Source organism: Sorex araneus, chromosome X, assembly GCF_027595985.1.
Source record: "Sorex araneus isolate mSorAra2 chromosome X, mSorAra2.pri, whole genome shotgun sequence".
NCBI lineage: Eukaryota > Metazoa > Chordata > Mammalia > Eulipotyphla > Soricidae > Sorex > Sorex araneus.
This window is the reverse complement of record NC_073313.1, coordinates 37,145,269-37,168,859: the sequence shown is the minus strand read 5'-3', so window position 1 is coordinate 37,168,859 and position 23,591 is coordinate 37,145,269. Positions and strand designations below refer to the sequence as shown.

Here is a 23,591-nt window from a genome sequence, read left to right as displayed (position 1 = left end):
GTGCTAATTTCATTTTATAACTATAGCATATTTAATTTTTAAATTTTAATCATCTCAAGTTAAAGGGATATACATGATAATCTTTCAGTATCTGTACTGCAAACCATAACACCCAAAAGGAAAGAGAGAGAGGGAGATAAAGAGAGAAGAAAGAGAGAAGGAGAAAGAAGGAGAAGTAGGGGGGTAGAGGTGGAGGGGAGAGGGAGAGAAGAGGAGAACTAGGAGGAGGAGGAGGAGGAGGAGGAGGAGGAAAAAAGACGGTGGGAAGAATGTGGTGAGGGGAGGATGGTGAGAGGGAAACTGGGGACACTGGTGGTGGGAAATGTACACTGGTGAAGGGATGGGTGCTGGAACTTTATATACCTGAGATCAAATCATGAACAACCTTGAAACTGTGTATCTCACTGTGATTCAATATTTTTTTAATTTAAACATGTCTAATATTAATTCCCTTCCTGCCCTGAGCAGAGCCCTGGTAGCCAAAGACCTCCAGAGCCCAGCCACAGCCATGCTCAAAACCACTCTCCAGACGCTTAGATGAGCCTCACGCATGAAGGAACTGGCAGAGGAACACAGGTGTGCAGGACCCGGGGCTGAAACCTCCTAGCCTGCTCGGATCAGGACTGGGTCTCTTCCGCCCAGATCCCCCATTTTCTAGTACCTAGGCAGTCACACCCACAAACTGCCCCGGTGCCATGTAATCCCATCAACATCAACGGCCAACATCCACAGGGACTATAAAACCAAGCTCCGGGAAGCAACATCTTATAGCCTAGTTCTCCCTTTCAGAAAACCTGGCAAGCTACCCAGAGTTTCCTGCCCACATGGGAGAGCCTGGCAAACTCCCTTGTGGCATATTCATATGCCAAATACAGTAACAATGATGGGTCTTATTCCCCTGACCCTGAAAGACCCTCCAATGTGGCACCTTTGGGAAGGATGAGTAAAGAGAGGCTGTTAAAATCTCAGGGCTAGGACAAATGGAGACGTTACTAGGCCCGTTTGAGCAAACATTAATATGCATTCAGGTTTCTGGTATTGATGTTCAAAATTACTATACACCTCCGTCACTAAAGTTCCCATGACCCATTCTCCCTATGTTCCCTTTGATCTGATATTTATCCCTTCCTTCTGACTGCGACTCTGGGGACACTGCTGTTTGTGATCCCCAACACAATAAGATGCGCAATCTCTGACGCCCTCAACCTGGTAAGTGCCACTACTGAAGCGTGTAAACCCTGGCAAACACAACTAAGTATGCAATTAGCATTAGCAAGTATGCAACCCCCAATCAGAACAATAATTTCCTTTTAGGAAAGAAAAATCAGTCATTTAGAAGAAAATAAGCAAGGATAAGTGATGAAATTTTAAGCAAGTGAGGGGCCAGCGATACGGCTCAAAGTGTCAGAGCCAATGTGGAGGAAGTATGAGGCCTTGAATTTGTCTCCGTGACAATTATCCCCTGAGCACTAGGGTGAGCCCCAGTGGAGTCCTGCACACAGCCTGTTTCCAAGCAATGAAGCCCTCTACCTGACACTGAACTTTGGGGCCACTCTGCTTGGCTGAGCATGGCCAGGAATGGGCCCCGGGGGCCCACCACCTTGAGCCACCTCGGGTACAGACCAAGCATATAAAAATGTCTTCATCATCCAAGTTGGGATCCAGTACAAAAGTCTGGTGGGTTTGCTTTGTATTTCCTTAGTGACTAATATTTTTGTTGTTTTGTTTTTTTTTTTTTGGGGGGGTCATTCCTGGCAGTGCTTAGGGCTCCCTCCTGACAGTGTGTTCAGAGATCACTCCTGGCAGAACACGGGGCCCACATGGGCTGCTTAGATTGCGCAAGGTCAACCACATGCAAGGCAAGTGTCTTACCTGCTGTGCTGTCTCTCCACTCCCCAGTTTGGAACTTTTCATGTGCTCAATGGCTCTCCCTTGTTTATCTTCTTTTTATAACTGTATATTCAAAACCCATTTTTAATCATGTTGCTTGCTTTGTATAATACTGGCCCGTGTTTTATTTATTGTTGCTATTTTTTTATATATACACTTACATCCATACTTATATATACATATATATGATCTTGCTGTTGCTATGTCCTTTGAAATGGTTATATTTTCCTATTTATTTTATTAACAGTGTTTTGCATTGATTTATATTAATATTTGAAATTAATCTTGCATCCCTAAAGTAAAAATCATTTATTTGGTTAATCTTTTTAAAATGTTGTCTTGACCAGAGAGATAGTACAGGAGTTGACACACTTGCCTTGCAAGTTCAATATCCAGCACAGCATACGGTCCCCCAAGCATAACCAGGAGTGATCCCTAAGCACAGAGTCAGGAGTGTGGCCTGAACACTGCCAGGTTGGTGCCAAACTTCATTTCACCCATACAGATTTTTTTATTTTTGCTACATTTCTAGTGCTTTTGTGCCTATATTAGTGGTGGGTAATATATTTTAAATTATATTTTGAAGCACTATAGAAAAATCAATGTAATATATGCTTTATTGAAGAAATCATATTGGTTCTAAAAGTATTTAAATTCGGAAGATATATTAATTCAAAAATCATTAGAAAGTCACAAAAAATTGAGTAATGAATCTAAAATTAGTCATTGTCACTGTCATCCCGTTGCTCATCGATTTGTTCGAGTGGGCACCAGCAACATTTCTCATTGTGAGATACTTATTGTTACTGTTTTTGGCATATCGAATACGCCACGGATAGCTTGCCAGGCTCTGCCGTGGGGGCGTGATACTCTCGGTAGCTTGCCGGGCTCTCTGAGATGGACGGAGGAATTGAACAAGGGTCGACTGCATGAAAGGCAAATGCCCTACCACTGTGCTACCGCTCCAGCCCAAAATTAGTCAAACTTCCAAAAACATAAGTGTATTACAAAGTGGAATCTTCTATATCAGTAAACAATTTTCTACACCAAGGTGATAATGACTAGGATAGATATAAATTCCAGATAATAATTAAGATAAAATTTAAAACAATCCTATAGAGTAAATAATAGTTAATGACTAAATGTTTAACGTATTATGTCTATGATTAAATATGAAAAAGTTGAGGGACAATACAAGCTTATCTATGTTAATACAAGATTAGAAAAATCTACTTCGTGACTCAGTTTCAACTATTGTTAAAGATTTGAACAGTGATGGAAAAATATCTTATATACAAAATTTATAGAGAAAACATTTTACAACACATTTACTACTCTGAAATCTCTCACCTCTTTGAGAACATAAAAAATGCACGAGCTGAATGAAGAAAAAAAGTCCCTTTTAGGATAAAAATCTTATGGATGTAACATAATAGTGTTTTCAGGAAACACACAGGGTGACTCCCAACTTTTGATTTTCCATATGCCACTCACATAAAAATAAAATGAAGATATTTACAAAGGAAACTCATAGACCAGAGAACTTAGAAAAGGGTTCTGTTAGAAAAAGAATTGTGAGATATGCAGCAATCCAATAAAATGAAGAATCCAAGTAAAATGCAACAGTGACTGAGCATTAGTGTAGTATTTGAAAGGAAGCATAATAAATGGAGGGAAATGGCAGGAAGTTGGGAAAAAAATAAGTGTAACTACTTTACCTGTCAGAGTAATGACTATAACTATTGTGTAATTAAAAAAAAGTTGCCACAAAAGTTTGAAATATGTTATTCATTCATTTCATCTTTCAATTTAAGATACATTAGTTTCCAGTCCTTGGTTCAAGCAAATATTTCTCTTATATGGTGTCTACATTATTTCCTATTTCTATACTTGCTATATTAGAGATTTACTGTGCTTCAGAACCATCTAAAGATCTTTTAAAAGTTACACATGCACAAGCAACACCCTAAAGAATAAGTTGAAATTGGTCTGGCTGTAACCCACGTCCCACTGCCACTGCCATATTAGCAGTGTCCAGTTCCAGAGACTCCTAATTAAATTTCGAAAGAGATCAAATAACCCAGGAATTTCTCAGGTATCAGACCTTATCTGAGATCTCAGGGGCAATCTCGGGACGGCGGTGGGCCACGTTCAGACCCTTTCAAGCCCTGGCAACTGCACACACACCCAAATAGCTGCTGCCATGCCTCCGGCAGGACTGCCCAGTTAGATATTCTGGATTTTCTGTAGCACCGGGCAATGAATCTCCAAATTCTACAATGCTTACATGGCAGTAAGGAGCACACCAGATTGGATGGGGATGTAAAGTAGAAGTCAACTAATCCTGACTAACAAAAACATGAACACAGAAGGCTTAATTAGCAACAACTGCTTAGTGAAACCCTCAGATAAGGACATAAAGTCCCTGTAGTGAGATATAACAATTTTCACCAATTCTCTTTTATTGAAGATTTTTTTTTCATTATTTCATTAGCCTCTCGGACTGGAGCGATAGCACAGCAGGTAGGGCATTTGCCTTGCACTCGGCTGACCCGGGTTCGATTCCTCCATCCCTCTCAATGGATGGAGGGCGATGCCAGATGCCTGGTGATCTACCAAGAGTATCCCACCCACACAGCAGAGCCTGGCAAGCTACCCATGGCGTATTCAATATGCCAAAAACATTAACAACGAGTCTCACAATGGAAACGTTACTGGTGCCTGCTCAAGCAAATTGATGAACAGGACAACAGTGCTACAGTCTCCTAGTGACAACAAGCAATACAAAATAAATTACCATGGACCTGTTATGTGGGCAGGCATGAGGGGTGGTTGGGAAAATGGAGACAATGGTGGAGGGAAGGTGACTAGTGATGGGATTGGTGTTGGAATACTGAATGTCTGTAACAAATCATCATGAACAACTTTGTAAACCATGGTGTTTAAATAAAGTGGGGAAAATATAAGTTTCCTGAATGTGTTATGGACATATCACTGTTGTCACTGTATTACTGTCATCCCGTTGCTAATCAGTTTGCTCGAGCAGGCACAAGTAATGTCTCCATTGTGAGACTTGTTACTATTTTTGGCATACGAATACATCACAAGTAGCTTGCCAGGCTCTGCTGTGTGGACCGGATACTCTTGGTAGCTTGCCAGGCTCTCTGAGAGGGAGAATCTAACACGGGTTGGCTGCATGCAAGGCAAACCCCCTACACGCTGTGCTACCGTTCCAGCCCATGTACATATACTATTCATTTTTAATATATCAGATGATTCCAAAGGCATCTGTATTTGAAAATCACTACCGTGGATACTTCTTTTGAAATAAATCTCTTTGGATATCTTTAAAATATCTGCAATAAAGGCACAGACCTAAGTTAAGGAAGAACTAATATTTTGAAAGCGCAGGATCAGAGTGACAGTTATCAGGCTAGGATCAAACCCCTTGTATTCAAATTTAGCTTCTTTACGAAACATATTAACTTCTTCATTTTAGTTTTTCTAGAAATTAGGAGTTACCTTATCATGTACTTGTTCTGAGGACTAAATACAAAAATATTTGTAAACTTCTCAGTCCTTTAATTTTGATTATTATTACTGATTAGGATTTTGTTCAAAAGTCAATGAAAATTATGGTCTAATTTATTGAAGAGAAGATGGCAACTGAATATATTTTTATTTGATTCTTTTCTAGCATGCTTTCTTTTCACAGTAGTAAGATTCCTCACTATTAATTTTATACAAAGTCTCAAGTCTCCTTTCCTTAAAAGAAATGCGTAAAACTTGTCAATCTTTTCTGAATATTTGGAAAGGCGAAGAGAAAATTCTGAAATGCTTAAGGTCTTGAATAGAATGATGGTCATTATAATTTGACAGCCAAAATTGTGAGATTTTAGATAACAATTAAGGAAAGAATTTTCCAGGCCTCGGATGCCTCCGTGGCTCTGCTCTGCAGGTATATGGCTACAAATTTAACTCCTGGCACTGTTCTACCTACTAAATGCCACCCTGGTGTTATGATCATTTATGAGTTCCAGGAATCTCTAGCACATTGCACACAAGTGACTCTGCGTATCACAGCCAGTGTGCAAACCCTGGCGAGCCTCGCAACTAAACTAAGAGGCACAGAAACAAAGTGTACAACCCCTTGTGAGCACCACAAATGAGCAATCCGGTGGCCAAAACAACAGTGGCAACAACAGCAAAGGGACAGAGAACGAAATTCCAAACAAGAACTGTTTTGATAAAGGATCGGAGCATTAGAGTACAGGAGAGTTAGCTGGCTGCCTCATTCCTTAGCTTTTTGTTTACAGCGAAATTACAAGCACTGATACTCCTTAGACCGTTACAAACGATGCTGATTTGTTGGGGTGATGAGGCTAAGAATGAAAGATTGCTAAATGGGAAATCACTGGAGCCAGGCATAGAAGTGTCGATTAAACAGCAGAACTGATTCGCATTTACTTACATTATTGTTCTATACTTAAATGATTAGATTATATGTGTGTGAGTATGCGTATCTATATATACATGATGCTCATGGCTCAATTTCTTGTACTTCTTTAGTGAACAACTAAAGATTATACCTACAAATATAGCAGGGCTTTATTTAATCAATGTAAGTGATAAAAACAAATCCAACCTGCCACCCACTAGTCTCCTTGCCATGCAACGGATTTCCTTCTAATACAATGTAACTGACATGATAGAGGGATTTGGGCTCTTCTGCTCTTTGCTGCATCTCTAATCCCTGGATATTATCTGGAAATATAAATTAGCATTTAATAAACATTTGCTAAGCAAATGATATTTTTAGCACCTACTTGTTAGAATTCTCCAGAGTTAAAATATTTTAAAATTAACTACTAACTCTTCTCAAGTATTTTTTGGTCTTTATCTTTGTTTTTATATTGAATGCCTTTCAAGTATTCAGGATTCATATTTGGTATATAGCACAGTTAACTCTACCTTAATTAAAAATTAATAGCCAGTTGACCCAGCACTACTAAATGAACTGATGTTTAATATGGAGGTGAAATACCACATCAATAATATGAAAGTCTATTACATACTTTCATTGCTTTGATTTCTCAATTTTGTTCATGGCATCTGTAAATATTCCCTAGTTTTAAAAACATTTTCATATTATATAATAATTCAGTACTTAGTATTTTTGCATTACTTGGCCAAATTTTATTATTACAAATTCAAGACTGGAAACCTAGCAAGTGAAAGAAACATCTAAATTTAGAAAATGATAGCGATTTTCTAAACCTGGATATCACCTTTTATCAGGATACAAAAATTACAGTAAAAAGAAAAAAATTTAAAATATTATAAACTAAAAATACTGAGTGCAAAACATTTAAAAAGGCAGGGGCTAGTGGGGCTGGAGCGATAGCACAGCGGGTAGGGCGTTTGCCTTGCACGCGGCCGACCCGGGTTCGAATCCCAGCATCCCATATGGTCCCCTGAACAGCGCCAGGAGTAATTCCTGAGTGTAGAACCAGGAGCAACCCCTGTGCATGGCCTGGTGTGACGCAAAAAAAAAAGGCAGGGGCTAGAGCAATAATACAGTGAGGAAGACACTTTGCCTTGCATGTAGCTAGCCCAGGCTCCACCCCTGGCATGCTATAAGTTCGAGCACTGCCAGGAGTGATCCATGAGCAGAGAACCAGGAGTAAGCAGAGAGCAGTACTGGGTGTGGCCAAAAAAAAAAACACAGAGAGAAGGAAATAGAATTCTTATCCAAATAAAATAGCATTTTATCAAAAATAATTAGTCAAAAAGACATACAGTCACAAGTGTTCATGAATGTGTGCATAAATTGGAAATTATATGCATTAATGATGAATGGAAAATAAAACAACCTAGCCCCTTAAGCCGACTATTTAGAAATATCTCTAAATGTTAAATACTCAGTTATCTTAGTAACCTAGAGATTTCACTCCCATATAATACTCAAGCAAAATAAAAACACTCACAAAAACTTTTATACAATTTTTTTGTTTGTTTCTGGGTCACATTCAGAGGTGTTCAGGGCTTACATCTGGCTCTGTGCTCAGGAATCGCTCCTGGCAGGGCCTGGGGTGTTGGGGATCAAACTTAGGTTGTCTGTGTGCAAGGCCTTACCACATGTAAAGCCTTACCAGCTGTATTATTGCTCTGGCCCTACATTTTAATATAAATTTTCATAGCTACATTAACTATAATAGCCAAAAATGTGGAAACAATATGACTGTCTATCAAATAATAAACTGTGACATAAATTTACAGTAGAACATTATTTGTCAATTTATGAACCTTAAAATCGTATACTAAATGGAAAAGCTAGTCTTAAAAATACTGTATAATTTCATTCATATGAAATACTTAGGATAGTTACGTCAAGAGAGACATAATACAAATTAGTGTTTTCTAGGTTATTCCAAGGGGATCACAGATAAAAACTGCATAAAGAGAGGTTTATGGCATACTTCGGAGAGAACTAATAGGGAAAAATGGGCCACAATTGGAAAAGGTTTGAAAAATACTGCCTTAATTTTTTGTTTGGTTGGATTTGTTTGGTTTTGCGGGGGGGCCATACATGGCATTGCACAGGGGTTACTGCTTTACTATCACTCTGGCCCCCTAAAAAGATCCATTTTAAGGTGGATAAGATTATATTGAAAATGCATCTACCTTAAAACTCAGCAACTCTACTCCTAGATCTTAAACTGAAAGACATGGGAACATTTGCTCATAAGAGACTTGTATACAAATGGATGTAGCAGTTTTACAGTCATAGAAATGGAAGATTTCTCAAATGTTTAACATTCAGTTGAGGGACAAAGAAATCAAAATATACACATGAAAAATTCAAGATTATTGAATAAAGTAATAAATTCAAAACCAATTTGGGCTGGAGTGATAGTACAGCGGGTAGGGTGTTTGCCTTGCATGCAGCGGACCCGGATTTGATTCCCAGCATCCCATATGGTCCCGTGAGCACTGCCAGGAGTAATTCCTGAGTGTAAAGCCACTCAGGGTCACACCCCTAAGCATCGCTGGGTGTGACCCAAAAAGAATAAAAAAAGACCAATAGTTCTTGCCCTCAAAATTCTCCTAAGGTTAGGGAGATAGCACAGGGAATCAGGTGCATGGGGGTTTGAACCCAGCATCATCCAGGGTGGCCCTGTAGGGCCCTGAGCACCACCAGGCTGATCGCAGTGGTCCTCAGCACCAGACGGCCTGACAGCACCTCATGCTCCGGCTCTTGTATTGAGCCACTGGCCCAGTCGGCCCAGTGTCACAGGAAGTGACCCCTGAGCTTCCTCAGCACCATTGGGAGGCACCTTCCAATTACTTTCCCTTTTCTGTGTTTTAAATTAGTAATTTTAAATTAGTAACCCTAAGTTTATGTTTAAGAACTTGAGACTGATGTGATGGTTTTTAACTTGTAATACCTCAGTCAATGCTAACTCTACACCAAGACAAATCAGTCCTCATCTGAATGTTGTAATTGAATTCTTAAAATGCTCATTGAAGAATTGTAAAAACCCTTCTTTGCCAAAATGAGGAAAGAGTTAAGCCACAAACTATTCACATACAGGTTTTAACATTGATCACTGAAACAGTAATTTGCTTTTATTTGGGGGCCATACTCAGCTGTACTCAGGGATCAGTCTTGAAGGGTCTCATGGAATGACAATCAATATTAGGTGCCAGGGGATTAAAACCAAATAGGATATGTGCAAGACAAATTCCTTACTTCCTATATTATATCTCAGGCATTAAGCAAATATTAATGAAATAATGAATTTTAACTGTTGCTCTTAAAAATATACTCATTTATTTACAAATGTAGTAATACAATAATTTATCATTTGTAATTATTTATACACATTGATAGTTCATTTCAAAAGAAGTCATGTTTCAAGCATGATTCTAAATATATTCATGCTGTGATTCTGCTCAGAAAGAGAATCTGAGCTAGTATTGTCATCTGGATTGGTATTAACTGATTTTCATAGCTAAGTCATGTTAAACTCCTCTTGGAAATGAATGTCTCACAGTACACCAACATCCTACAAGCTCACTCTGCCACTGTGATGAAGATTAAACACAAACATTTCATAATCTTGTCTAAGTAGATAAAATCTCATTATGGAGGTCAGATCGATAGTACATGAGGCAAGGTATAAGGTGGTTGCTTTGTAAGTGGTTGACCCAGGTTTAATTCCCCAGAAATGCATATGGTTTCCTGTGTACCCTTAGGAGTCACTTCTGAGATCTGAAGGAGCCCTATTTTGCCCCGAAATCTCACTGCACACGTCACACAATATCAAACATCCACCTGTCCTTCTTCTCTGCCAAATGAACAATTAGTCTCAGTGTAGACTTCTTCCCTCTACAGATTAAGTTATTCATGGAAGCACCACTGACAGCATCCAATCACAGCAAATCCCTGCTTCCTGATACTTTCCCCAAAATTTCCTAGGCAGTCCAAAAACCTGTGTCTCATGTGATAACTTTTATTGTGAATCACGGTATGATTTTCCATAAAATCAAAGATTCTGTCATTGCAATTTTCATTGTGAAGGTTCAGTTCTACTGGTGTTCAAGGGTCAATCAAATGAGAAATGTGGAGATAGGTCAAGAGCTGTACAGGCAACTGTACAGCTGGCTGACTGAAAAATGGCAGATTCACATTGTCAAATCTTGTCTGCCCTGTTCCCAGAAGAAGTTTTTATAGACAAAGTGAACAGGGATGGTTTTTAAGAAAGATGAGTTATAAGTCAGTGGGCATCAAAGTGATTAACAAATTCCTTCATGGCATGATCCCCTGAGGTACACTTCTAATGTAACTGCAAATGGAGGTTTCTCCTTGTGATTTCTATGTTCTTTTTCTTTGAGACAAAGTGTGTGTGTAGTGTGTCGGGCGGGGGGGAGGTGGGGGAGAAGAATTCTCAATCTTTCCAAACCATGCTTCAACAGACTTACTGGTTTCTTGTGCTGAATTCATTTCCGGTGTCATTCGGGAGGTTCTACAGTGACTATTAAAAAAAATGTGTTCAACAACAAATTTGTTCCCAATGGTGACTAGCTGGAAAGGTGTGACAGAGTATGTATCAATATGACATAGAAAGGAAGTGGACTTGATATTGGTGAAGTTTCACATCCTCCATTTTCGAGGACAAATGTTAATGCCTTGGACCATCATTATTTACTGAACCACCACACTGCTAATCTACTGGAAATGGTTTGACTTTTTGTTCACAAGTTTCTTAAACTGTTTAGCATTTCTCTGAATTTAGTGCTGAACATCACATTAGTCTTAACTCCTATATATTGGCTGACAGTCACATTTCCAAAATAAGACATTCTAGATGTAGCAAGAAAACTTTAGATGATACCATTTCTATTGTTTGTTTGTAAGGCAATCTTGTAACACTTATTATAAATATAGACTTTTCGACAAACATTTTCTTTTATTATTTTTTTCATTTTTTTAAAAAATTATTCTTCCTTTACACTTTATATAAAAACTGTGGATAACAAAGTTGTTCATGGTAATTTGTTATAGACATTCAATATTCCAATACCAATCCTGCCACCATTATACCTTCCCTCCACCATTGTCTCCAATTTTCCCAATGACCCCTTAAGCTTGCCCCATACGAGTCCTCAATAATTTATTTTATGTTGCTTGTTATAAATAGTTTGCTAAAAGAATGATCAAAAATGTTTACATAGAAGAAAGCTAGTGAAAATTGTTGCATGTCACCATGAAGTCCTTGTTTAGGAGATTATTAAGATGCTGTTACAGATTAAGTCTTCTCTGTTTATATTTTGATAATTGAAATCGGTTGCCTTCAGCAATACATCCCATCCAATCTGGTGTGCTACTGCTGATTTATTGTATTGTAGAACTTTCACTCCAGGAAGTTCAAAATTTTTAATGGTGTGATACAGCTAGAGTTAAATTTTTAACTAGGCAGCAGTTTGGAGGCATGTATTTGACTGTCAGGGCTTCCAGAAGTACAGGGAGATGGACAGAGATATCCCATCTTGGACTCATTGAAAGCCTAGAGATTAATAATTATAAATATTTATTGTTAAACAATAAATGGATGATTTGCAACTTGTGGAAAAATATGAAGTTCATTGTAAATAATTATTTTCTGGTTTGATGAAGTTGAATATTAGGCCCATTTAAAAAACAATCAATGTGCAAAAATGTAGAACTCAGAATTACATTAGTTTTAGAAATATAGAACATTATTGAAAGGCCAATATAATCTCCCAAATGTGTACTAAAGAATGCTTAACTTATCAGACTTTTAGAAAATGATATTCAGGTTAATTTTAAATGACACACAAAAGGAAAGATCGGTGTGGCCAAACATTGTTGGAGTTCTGCGAAAGAAAAGAAAAACCTTAAAGAAACAGAACAACTGCACCTTTTCACTTATTAGAAGTGAAGTAAACAATCGGGTAAGTGGGTGGGGGTAACTTGGCAAATAAAACCAAAACGTGGTCTGAAAAAACAGTTCTGCTGCCAGCCAGCCCTCAATTCCAGACTGCAGATGCCAGCTCAAACCAGAAACTGGATCCCCACAGAAAAGAGTTAGCAGGAACAGAGGCCCTGATGACTCAGTGGAGACCTTCAGAACCCAAAGTCATTTTTCATGACAAAGCCCTAGCAATAAGACTCTTTTTTGCACCCAGATAGAAGCCTGGGAAAGGCCCACAAAATCAGGTTTGTAGAAACAAACCCTGCACTCTCCATTCTAGTGCTGCCTGCGCCATCTGGGGTGTATGATTCCTTTAATGTTGCACACTCTATTCTAGAGTTGCCTGCACATCCCAACTTAGGACACATAATTTCTTTCCTCTATTTTATGGGGTTCTCTCCTCACCCTCTCTCAGATTTCCTTTAATATAATATTTTTTTTATTTCACTGTCTTCTCCAGAATTGTTCTCTATGACAACACTATAGCACTGTAGCACTGTCATCCCGTTGTTCATCGATTTGCTTGAGCGGACACCAGTAATGTCTCCATTGTGAGACTTGTTGTTACTGTTTTTGGCATACCGAATACTCTATGGGTAGCTTGCCAGGCTCTGCCGTGCAAGCGGGATACTCTCAGTAGAGGGACAGAGGAATTGAACCCAAGTCGGCTGCGTGCAAGGCAAATGCCCTACCCATTGTGCTATCACTCCAGACCTCTCTATATGACATAAGGACAAAAAACTGAACCTAGGTAGAGACTGAGGGTAACTCTTTACCTGCACTGATCTCCCTGGGCAACTGCACCCCACAAGACCCTACAATGAAAATTGTTATGTCCTGTAATAGTAAGACATTATTTGAAGAACAGAGCTCCTCCTGACAGACAGTTCAAAATGCTTCAACTTCAGGAGTTTGTTACCAGTGTAGGTACTGAGTCCTGTCAAAAATGCTACTGTCCTTTGGGAAATGATATACTACAACTTTCAAAGTCACCAGGTGATCACAAAATAAAAAAAAAACATTAGCAATCAAATGCAGCAATCAAAACAAAGGTGCCAAAGGAATGACAGGAAAGATGCTTTATCACAGGTAGGATGTACTCAAGTAGATACTGTCACTAAGGTGTGAAAAAGATGGCTCATCTGTGAAAAGCCTTAACAACTAATATATGGAAGAGCTACTAGAAACAGAAGAATGGGTGTAGAAAGGCAAATGCACCTTCTGACAAGCACTAAAGGTGTCCACTTAGCCTGTGCAAAATGCTTTCTTGCACAATATCTACAATAAACTAAACCACATGTTATAGAATTTGCATGGCTGGAGATATAATAAAGTGGGCAGGGCACTTGCCTTGCACCTGGTCAAACGGGATTCAATTGTCATCCAACTCCGACCAATTCCTCAACACCAAGCCAGGAGTAAACCCTGAGCACGGCCTTGTATGGCCCCAAAACAAAAAATGAAAACAGAAAACCCAGACAGAAAAAACAACACCACATTTATCAAAATTTTATCTTTAACAAAAGATCCAACCATACAATAGAGTCAATATGGTTCTCTCCAACAAATGGGAAAGCTGCCAGATGCAGAAGCGTAAAATTATACTATTGTCTACTAGTACTTTTATTTATTTTCTCATATAAATTTATATCTAATTTTATTTCTGGCCCTCAAACCAATATGTAATTAAAATACAAAGATTTGAAAAGTTGAAAGGTACTGTTTCAAAAAACAACAGTGGGGCGAGTGCCTATAAAACATTAAGTTCTAATAGTACAGCAGGTAGGGCATTTGCCTTGCACACAGCCAACCCAGGTTCGATTCCCAACATCCCATATGGTCCCCTGAGCACCACCAGGGGTGATTCCTGAGTGCAGAGCCAGGAGTAACCCCTGTGCATTGCCAGGTATGTCCCAAAAAGCAAAAAACAAACAAACAAAACCCCCAAAAAAACCCATTAAGTTCTAAATGTAGCAAATTCCTTGAAATTAACTGCAGAGATCCATTCTGTTAATATGAGTTGAACCAGGATAATTTTATAAAAGCATTAATTTATAATATATGTGCATATTTTGTAAAACTTTTGTTAGATTGTTATTTCTTGCTCATCAAATTAATTATCCACATGTTAAGATTTTTTTCCTTTGAATAGGCCAAATACAATTTTTTTTAAATCACGAATCTTTTTAAATTGGAGTTTCATGTCAAATTATATAACAGTATCAGCAGATCAATTCAAAGTTAAAGTTTACAGTTATCTAATACCAACATATCAATGCAACATTTTCAATCTTGAGGTTCTGATAGTCTTGCCTATTAATTTTTTCCAAAAGTTAAATGTAAGACCCCCCCCAAAGAAATCACCAACATGTACCTTGTTTTCCTTCCTACAATCAATACTTAAGATGAAGAGAAAAATACACAGCTATACTGAAAAATTGGAGCTTTCTCTAAAAGAGTATAAATGTTTGGGGCAGACATTTTTAGAGGCTCAATCCTCAAGGTCAAAAAGGAGTAAATGCGGCCTAAACAGAGGAGCAAGTATCTCTAAAGCACACTTTTCTCAGAGTAATGAATCCATAGAACCTACAGCAATGCCCCCTAATTCATAAAGCATTATTGCACTTACTGATTTCCCTCACAATCACGCCATGGAAGCTCTTGCTGAGTTCACTTTCTCTTGATCTCAACTAATTACATATGAGGTGTGAAACAGGGTCCCCTAAATTTTAGACCTCACACAGGTGGAAAAGTCCAGCAATGAGAGTTTGGATTCCAGGGCACCTCTACATCAAGGTACCATTCATTGTGAAAGAAGAAATCAAAGATTCATTTTTTATTCATTTCATTTCCTATGCAAGGAAACTTATCTTGAAGGTGTTAGACATTCGTTTTGCAGACGAGATTAATGCTGTGGCCTGCTTTAATGCTCATGGATTCTGAGTTCATGGTTGTATCAATAGTACCAGGCCACAATTTCTGACAAAGAGAAAGAAAAGTCTTACCTCTAAGACAGTTTTTCCATATAATTTGTCTGGCATTTTCATAATTTGTGTTCAGCCAGCTCAGCAGAAGCCTTTCAGGATTAGAATACATGTTGCTGGATATGAAACAAGGATTGAGTTTGGGCGAACTCTTCACACTTATTTGGGGCAAATCTTTGCTCTTATGTGGTACAATCCGGGAGAGGACCATAATCTGAAATAGAAAATGAAGCAAAAAAAAGAAGCCTTTTAGACTGTCATGTCAAAATAAAAAGAAATATTTGTAGAGGAAATGGGGAAAAAAAGAAAACAGGACAGGTAGGTAATTTTCTTTCATGGGACCAGTATATTATGGTTAATTACTTCTGTTCAAGAGTAAAGGAAGAAGGCCAGGCATGTAGCTCAGTGGCAGAGGTCGTGGGTTTGAATGTATAAAAGAAGAGAAAAGGAATAGGTCAGACGACCCCTTTAAGGACATTTTAAGTCTGCAAGTCTTTGTTTATACAGCTATAAGGTATCACTATATAATTTAAAAGAACCAGTTTGTTACTTAAGGGACCACTGATTTATCTGTGTGTTCAGTTCCCCACATTACTGAGCACTTGTCTGACACCAGCTAGGTATCCCATACATCAGCTCAAGCCTGATACTGTATTCCTAATGAGAGTATCAGAGTCTACTGGTTAAAGGCTCAGTCCCACAAGACTTCAGATGTTCCAGGTTGTCATCTGAGATTTTGACCAACTGGTTACAAATCAGGGATTCCCAGGACCCTCCTAGGGTGCTACTAATTTGTTTAGAGCAGATAACAGAACTCAGCAAATCGATTTACTCAATAGACTGCCAGATTACTAGAAAGCATATTAAAATGTATGAATCAACAGCCAGATGGAAAAGACTTTTAGGCAAGGCATCAAAGGAGCTTTCATCATCTGGGTGTTTTCTGCATAGCACGATAACACACAGAGAACTTTAAAGTACCCAACCAGAAAGTTAGCTGAAAGCCCTCTTTTTGGGGTTTTTATGTACTTCATAAAATTTTATGAAATTTTATATTTCATTAAAGAGGTATAATTCATTAAATAGGAGACCAAATCTTATAATGAAGATGTCTCCATCAATCTAATCTCACAGTAAGTGCCAGGAAAAGTAGGGATCCGAAAAGCTAAAACCATGGACTAAGACCAAATATTTATGAGGAATATATTTGGCTCATCTGAATGTACTAATACTTTATAAATAAGAATATCACATTATCCACATTTAAAAAAATGAACTGAAGGCCAGAGTGATAATACAGTGGGTAGGGTGCGTGCATTTTATGTGGCCAACTAGGTTCAATCACTGGAACCCCATATGGTCCCCTGAGCCTGGCCAGCAGTGAGCCTTGAGCGGAGTCAGGAGTAACCCCTGAGCACTGCTGGATGTGGCCCAAAAACCTCATTTGAGTGCAGCTTATTTTAATGCCATTTTATTTGAAATGCTTCAATTTGTCTCCTGTTGATTTAGCTTATAGGGAGTCAAACTCTGTACATCAAAATAATAATTATCAAATCATAATTTCAATATTGATATATACATTAAGTCTATTTTCAAGGTGACAAGAGTGTATGAAATTTTGCAATTTGGCATATTCTCATAAAATCTGATTCATGGAACTAGAGCACATTCATTCCATGCATGTTCCTCGTCTGATCCTGAAGATCAATGTCAGTTTAAAAACTGGTAACACAGAGACCAAGTACAGAAATCTGTTTCTGATCAGTAGAGTAATAAAGTGTAGCACTACTGAAAGCACAACCTGCTACTGAGGTAGTGCAACACAAGTTATTCATTAAATCTTGAATGCACATACACTCATAAATACACACATATGTACATATATAAGTACTGCCCAAAATGTATGTGTTTGTGTTGTCTACAACCAAACACACATATACATTAAAATTTTTCTCGGGGCCAAAGCGATAGTACAGCAGGTAGGGTATTTGCCCTGCATGCGGCTGACCTGGGTTCGATCCACGGCATCCCATATAGTCCCCTAAGCACCGCCAGGAGTAATTCCTGAGTGCAGAGCCAGGAGTAACCTCTGAGCATCGCTGGGTGTGACCCAAAAAGCAAAAAAAAAAAAAAAAGAAACTTTTCTCACTGAAGGAGTCAGAGTATAGGTTAACACTAGAAGTGTATTTTCTTGGCTCATCCCAAATATGCAATAGTTCTCCAGTGGCAAGGCTGTGGCAAGGCTGTGGAAAACAGTATCTAATTGACATGTGTTATAGAGATACCATTGGTTCCTTGCCCCTATGTCGTCATCATTCAGAATGATGGGTATTTATTTTTTGAAGGATCTTTTTTAAGAAAAATCATATTCCACTGATAAAATTTTAAAGAATGCATTGACTTTGTTAAAAGATTTATGAGTGGGGCAGCATCCAATTGAGCAAACAGCAAAGGAATTTCAAGGAGCTGTACAAAATGAAAGACATTTTATAGGTAGATGGGAGGAGGGACAAGTGAAAGGGAGAGGCTGATTACTATGAGGTTACTTTCCTTTAGAGGATTGCAAAGATCTATCAGGTAGGTCACCTAACTACTATGGATCAGGAGATTTGGCTTGTTTAAACATTTTATTTCTCAAAGAGCAAAAACCGAACTATCTTATTTGGTAACAAAAGGCTTATTCTGTTGCCCCTTGTATTAAAAAAAATGGCTTAAGGATACAATTTATATTTATGAACAACTGTTCTTGTTAGACATATGCCAGATATATATTCAAAATTCAGAAACAGTATCTTGATGCAATTTTAGAGCAGTTTCCTAGTGGTAAAAAGAACAATTTTGTCACAATCTTAGCTTGTTAATAATTTATAAACTGTACCCATTTGAGATACCACATAACATTGATTATGTCCTATGTAAAAAGAAAAGAAAAAAATGAGCACTTTCCCCCAAATTTGTAATTAACATTTACTTGACTATTAAAGCACTTACTCATTTTCTTAGAAGTAGAAGCTGAGAAAAGTGTTTTAATATTTAGACTTAAGTCCAAGTAGTTTATTTCAGAGGCAATCACAGGAGGCATGGGTATTAGAGTAAGGAACTGAATCCAAGAATATAAGTTTATTTTATACTTATATAAATAAGTATATAAATATATATAAACTAAATATATATATATATATATATAAACTGTGTAATAAATAGATTTGGTTTCAAATAGGTTCCTCTGTGGCTGGAGCGATAGCACAGCAGGTAGGGTGTTTGCCTTGCACGCAGCCGACCTGGGTTCGATTCCTCCATCCCTCTCGGAGAGCTTGGCAAGCTAACAAGAGTATCCCGCCCACACAGCAGAGCCTGGCAAGCTCCCCATGGCGTATTTGAGTATTCAATATGCCTAAAGCAGTAACAAGTCTCACAATGGAGACGTTACAGGCGCCCACTCGAGCAAATCGATGAACAAGGGATGACAGTGCTACAGTGCAACAGTGCTACAGGTTCCTCTGTGGGCTTCTGAGACTCAGTCTACAGAAGACATTATAGAATAAATCTCAGATGCATCTCAAGTGGTGAGGGAGCTAAAGAAATTCCTTGATTCATTTTGAAATTCCTTGACTAACTTTGGTAATTGTTTCTATGGGACATCAATACTCTGGCACTATTGCAGGCAAAAAGGTAGGGGGCATCTTAGCCTTGTGGATTAGGGAAAATGCTACCTGGATCCCAAAGTACTCCAAAGGCAGTGAGATCTTTGAAATTCAGGACCCATTTGATAAACCTGAAAAACCTCTGAAATGCAGAATTCAGAGGGCAGTCCACAGCCAGACCTCCTAGGGGGAGCAGGTCCCAAAGCTGGTCCAAAGGCTGTGCTAGGAGCATGAAAGAAAGCCATCAACAGTTCCCAGTTTACTCCCTAGACAACTGCCTGGCAACAAACTTTGGGCAGGAAGTTTGACAAAACTTAGTATGAATTAACATCCAAATACAGGCATTTCCGCAGCCTGGGCTGGCCGACATCCCTGTCAGAGATGCGAATTCTCTTTTACTTTCTGCTGAGTGTTCTCCATCTTGGGAGTCCCACTGCACTTCTGGGGACGCAAACTCGGCTCTCTCCACTTCAGAAAGGTCCGGGTTCTCTCTTGAGGATGAACTCTTTTTCTCTCACTATTTCTCTATTTCCAAAATAAACTGATTTTCGTTTCCTATCCATCTGTGCTGTGAGACTCTCTTCTTGGAGAGCAGTAGGCTGGAGAAAAAACACTCCTGGGAGAGTTCAGACTGACTGTCCATTTCCTTGCTCTGGCCTGAGTTCACGGGCTTGCCAAGGAACTGGCTGGCGGGGACTCGTCACTATGACAATGGAGGGGGGGGGGACTCAGGCAGCCTTTGATGACTGTTGTATGAGCTGGCAAGTGCCTGGTCTCTGGCAACACGTAGGTATTTCTAACAGACTTTAATAGTACAGCCCTAACCCTCCCAGCAGCCCCAGATGACATATATCCCCACTTCACACAAGCCACCTATTATTTATTGTTTATTTCACTCTCCACTTTTTACTGTCAGTGCAAACTGATGTGGGCAGGTAGAGAGGGAAGCCCCCGCCCCACCTGCCCTGGCAATGGAATTCCCCAGCAACTAATAAATCCAGTAGCCCTGAGGCTTCAAAAAGCCCACCTTTCAGACACAGGAACGAAAGCCTGATAAAAACTTCACCTGGTACCAACACACCAAGAGAAGGCTGGACCCCCCTTCCCCGCCCAAGAATCCCCAGCAAGAACAAAGGCCCCAGGAAAGGGCCATTTCCACTTCTACCCTTTGGAAACCACCAGCAACAGACCTAGCTAGAAAAGCCCCACATAGAGGCAGCTTGGAGAAACCGCATAAAGGCCACCTTGAGCAAAAAGAAGGGCGCGCATATGCTGCCCAAGCCCCTGTGCTGCTGGTACCCACGTGGCTGAGCACATGTGGTGCCCAAGCACACGTGTCATCAGCATCTCCCCTCTTGAGATGTGTACTGGGGCTCTCTCCGTCTCTGGAGAAGCCCGAGTTCTCTCTTGAGTGTGTTACTCTCTCTCTCTCTCCCCTGTTTCTCTCCTCCTTTCCCTTCCTCAAAACCTTCAAATACAATCTGTTTTTACTTCACTCCTGAAAATCTTTCCTGTGAGAGAGCACAAAGACCAGTAAGGCCTAGGTACTGGGGTAGATAGAAAGCAAGGGACTTTTCTGCGAAGAGCATTTCCTCACTCGAGCCAAAGTCTGCAGCTCCCTGAGAAATCGGGTGGTGGGGATTAACTCCCATCCCTAGGAGACCAAGTGGATGTCAGGTATGGCTTGATGGTCAGCTGGTGGGGTGGGGAGGGGGGTGCGCTCTGGCCCGTGCCAAGCAGGAGCTCATCCACAGACTTTAAGCCCTCATCTTCTCAGTTGGTCCTGGGGTGGCAGAGGTGGATCAGTGGATCGGAAGAAAGTGGAGAAAGGATCAGGAGAAAGGATCTCTCTCCTCTCTGCCTGACATAAGCCAGCCATAGGGACCCACCTACTTCAAAATGTAAGACCATGCTCATGGTGAATCAGAGGAGGCCTTGCATGAGAGATGCCAAAACACAACATTTGGAAAATATTTTGCCTACGGGCTGGGATAAGGTAGGCTGTTAGCAGTCTGGTGGCACTGAATTTAAATTTTTCAACACTCTTCCTCCCCAATTGAAGAAAATGTTCTCAACTGATTCAAAGAACTTTGATACCCTCAATTACGGATGAAAAATGGATTTGGGCACTATTAGTGCAATAGTAGGCTTATATACTTCTGTTAATTCCTTGGCCGGCAATGTAGCCGGTATAGATAATACACACTGTCTCAAACATAAATTGCTTTCTAGTTAAGAGGTAACAGCAATAAGTGCTTATCACTATAGCAAAACTTATCACCACCGGGCTTAAATACTATCAAGATCACAAAGCTATTGTAAAGAGAATCCAATTTAATCCTGATCTAGGTGGGTAGATAACGGAAGGGCCCCTATGGCGGTGGAGTTCCTGCAAAGTAATAACCACCAGCACCTTGTGGATAGAGGAACAAAGCAGTGATAAGACCTTCTCCAAGCTGGACCCTCAGGAGAGAAAGGATAAACTTCCACAGCAACAAAGACAATGAGAAGGATCTGAAGGAACTTCCTAGATGGCTCCAAATTCCTTCCTTTACTCCAAGGCAAAGGCAATCTGAAGAAGATACTCCTATAAAGTCCAGTCTTAAAGGTCTTTCAGTCAACCCATGTTCAATTCCTCTGCCCCTCTTGGAGAGCCCGTCAAGCTACCGAGAGTATCGCGCCGGCATGGCAACTCCCCGTGGCATATTTGATATGCCCAAAACAGTAACAATAAGTCTCACAATGAGAGACATTACTGGTGCCCGCTCGAGCAAATCCATCAGCAACGGGACGACAGTGACAGTGACAGGGATCTCTGGCTCTGGAGAAGCTTGCATCCTCTGTTTCCACTACACTTAAGTGAGTGCACTCAATTGATGGGTGTTTGTGGGTTGGTCTGATATAGGCAAGAGCCCTGTTGGTTTGGACGCTTCCACAGGTCTGAAATTGGGTGGAGCCTTGTCAGTATCGCTGGACTGAGATGACCAAAGGGCAAATTGCCAGGAGACATCCTTGGCAACCATTTGCTGTTTTGGGATTTCAGAGGTCGAAAGCAAACTTGTATTTTCTTTCTGATGGTCTGCCTTTTCCCTGCTGGGGCTTTCTTCAGGTTTCTTGAAGAAATCGGTCAGCTGTTTCCTTCCACAGCAATGGGTAACTCATCTAGCAAGGGGCTCACTGTTCTGGAACAGATGACGCGCCATTGGCCAGTATGGGACCAAGAGGCAAAGGGCCTCGGTGCCACCGTTGACCATTGCACTCTGTATACTCTTTGTGAGTCAAAGTGGCTCTCTTTTGGTGTGGACTGCCAAGCCAGGGAACCGTGGATCTTAATTTGAGTTCCACAGGTGGTCTTTGGTGAATGGCAGGAAAAGGCCAGACACCTCTTCAGATCCCTGCTACAGTCATCTGAATGCATGTCATTGTGTCATATCCCTCCAGGCTGAAGTCTTTTTTTTTTAATTTTATTTATTTTTAAATTTTTTTAATTGAATCACCATGTGGAAAGTTACAAAGTTTTCAGGTTTAAGTTTCAGTAATACAATGCTCGAACATCCATCTCTTCACCAGTGCACATATTCCACCACCAAGAATCACAGTATACCTCCCCCCACACCTTCCCAGCCCCCACCCTGCCTGTGTAACTGATAAATTTCACTTTATTTTCACTTTACTTTGATTATATTCAATATTTCAACAAAAAACTCACTATTATTGTTTGGAGTTTTTCCCTCCCCAAAGTTAGACCTGCTGAAAAGGAAGCATTTGATAATTTGTTTTCCATTGCTGAGAATGAAGAGATATGAGGTCGAGCGGATGCAATAGCAGCTACACGGTTTTGGATTTCTGTATTTTAGTATTTTAGTAACCAAGTCCAGAGAAATTTCTGCCAGAAATTGCATCATTGCAAGCTTGTACCTCTCTGATACTTTATATTCCACATATGAGTGCAATCTTTCTATGTCTGTCTCTTTCTGACTCATTTCACTCAACGTGATACTTTCCATGTTAATCCCCTTATATGCAAATTTCATGACTTCATCTTTTCTGACAGCTGCATAGTATTTCATTATGTAGATGTACCAAAGTTTCTTTAACCAGTCATCTGTTTTTGGGCACTGTTTTTTTTCCAGATTGTGGCTAAACACTTCTGCACCTCAAAAGAAACAGTGACCAAAATACAAAGACAATCTACAGAATGGGAAAGGATATTTACGCAGTACCCATCTGATGAAGGGTTGACATCAAGGATATACAATGCACTGGTTGAACTCCACAAGAAGAAAACTGCCGACCTGATCAAAAAGTGGGGTGATGAAATGAACAGAAACTTTCCCGAAGAAGAAATCTGAATGGCTGAGAGGCACATGAGAAAATGTTCAACATCACTAATCATCAGGGAGATGCAGATCAAATCAACAATGAGATATCATCTCACACCACAGAGACTGACCCACATCCCAAAAAACAAAAGCTACCGGTATTGGCGTGGATGTGGGGAGAAAGGGACTCTCCTTCACTGCTAGTGGGAATGCCGACTTGTTCAGCCCTTTGGGGAAAAAATATGGATGATT

General features: G+C 39.8%; 1 protein-coding gene across 1 annotated transcript in view; it reads right to left on the bottom strand.

Moving 5' to 3' along the window:
- Window positions 1–23,591, bottom strand: part of CFAP47 (cilia and flagella associated protein 47) — a 489,064-nt gene that overhangs the window by 269,882 nt on the left and 195,591 nt on the right. Inside the window, exon 34 of the mRNA XM_055121064.1 lies at window positions 15,395–15,587. Within this exon, the coding sequence (XP_054977039.1) occupies window positions 15,395–15,587 (193 nt within the window). The remainder of the gene's footprint in view (window positions 1–15,394; window positions 15,588–23,591) is intronic.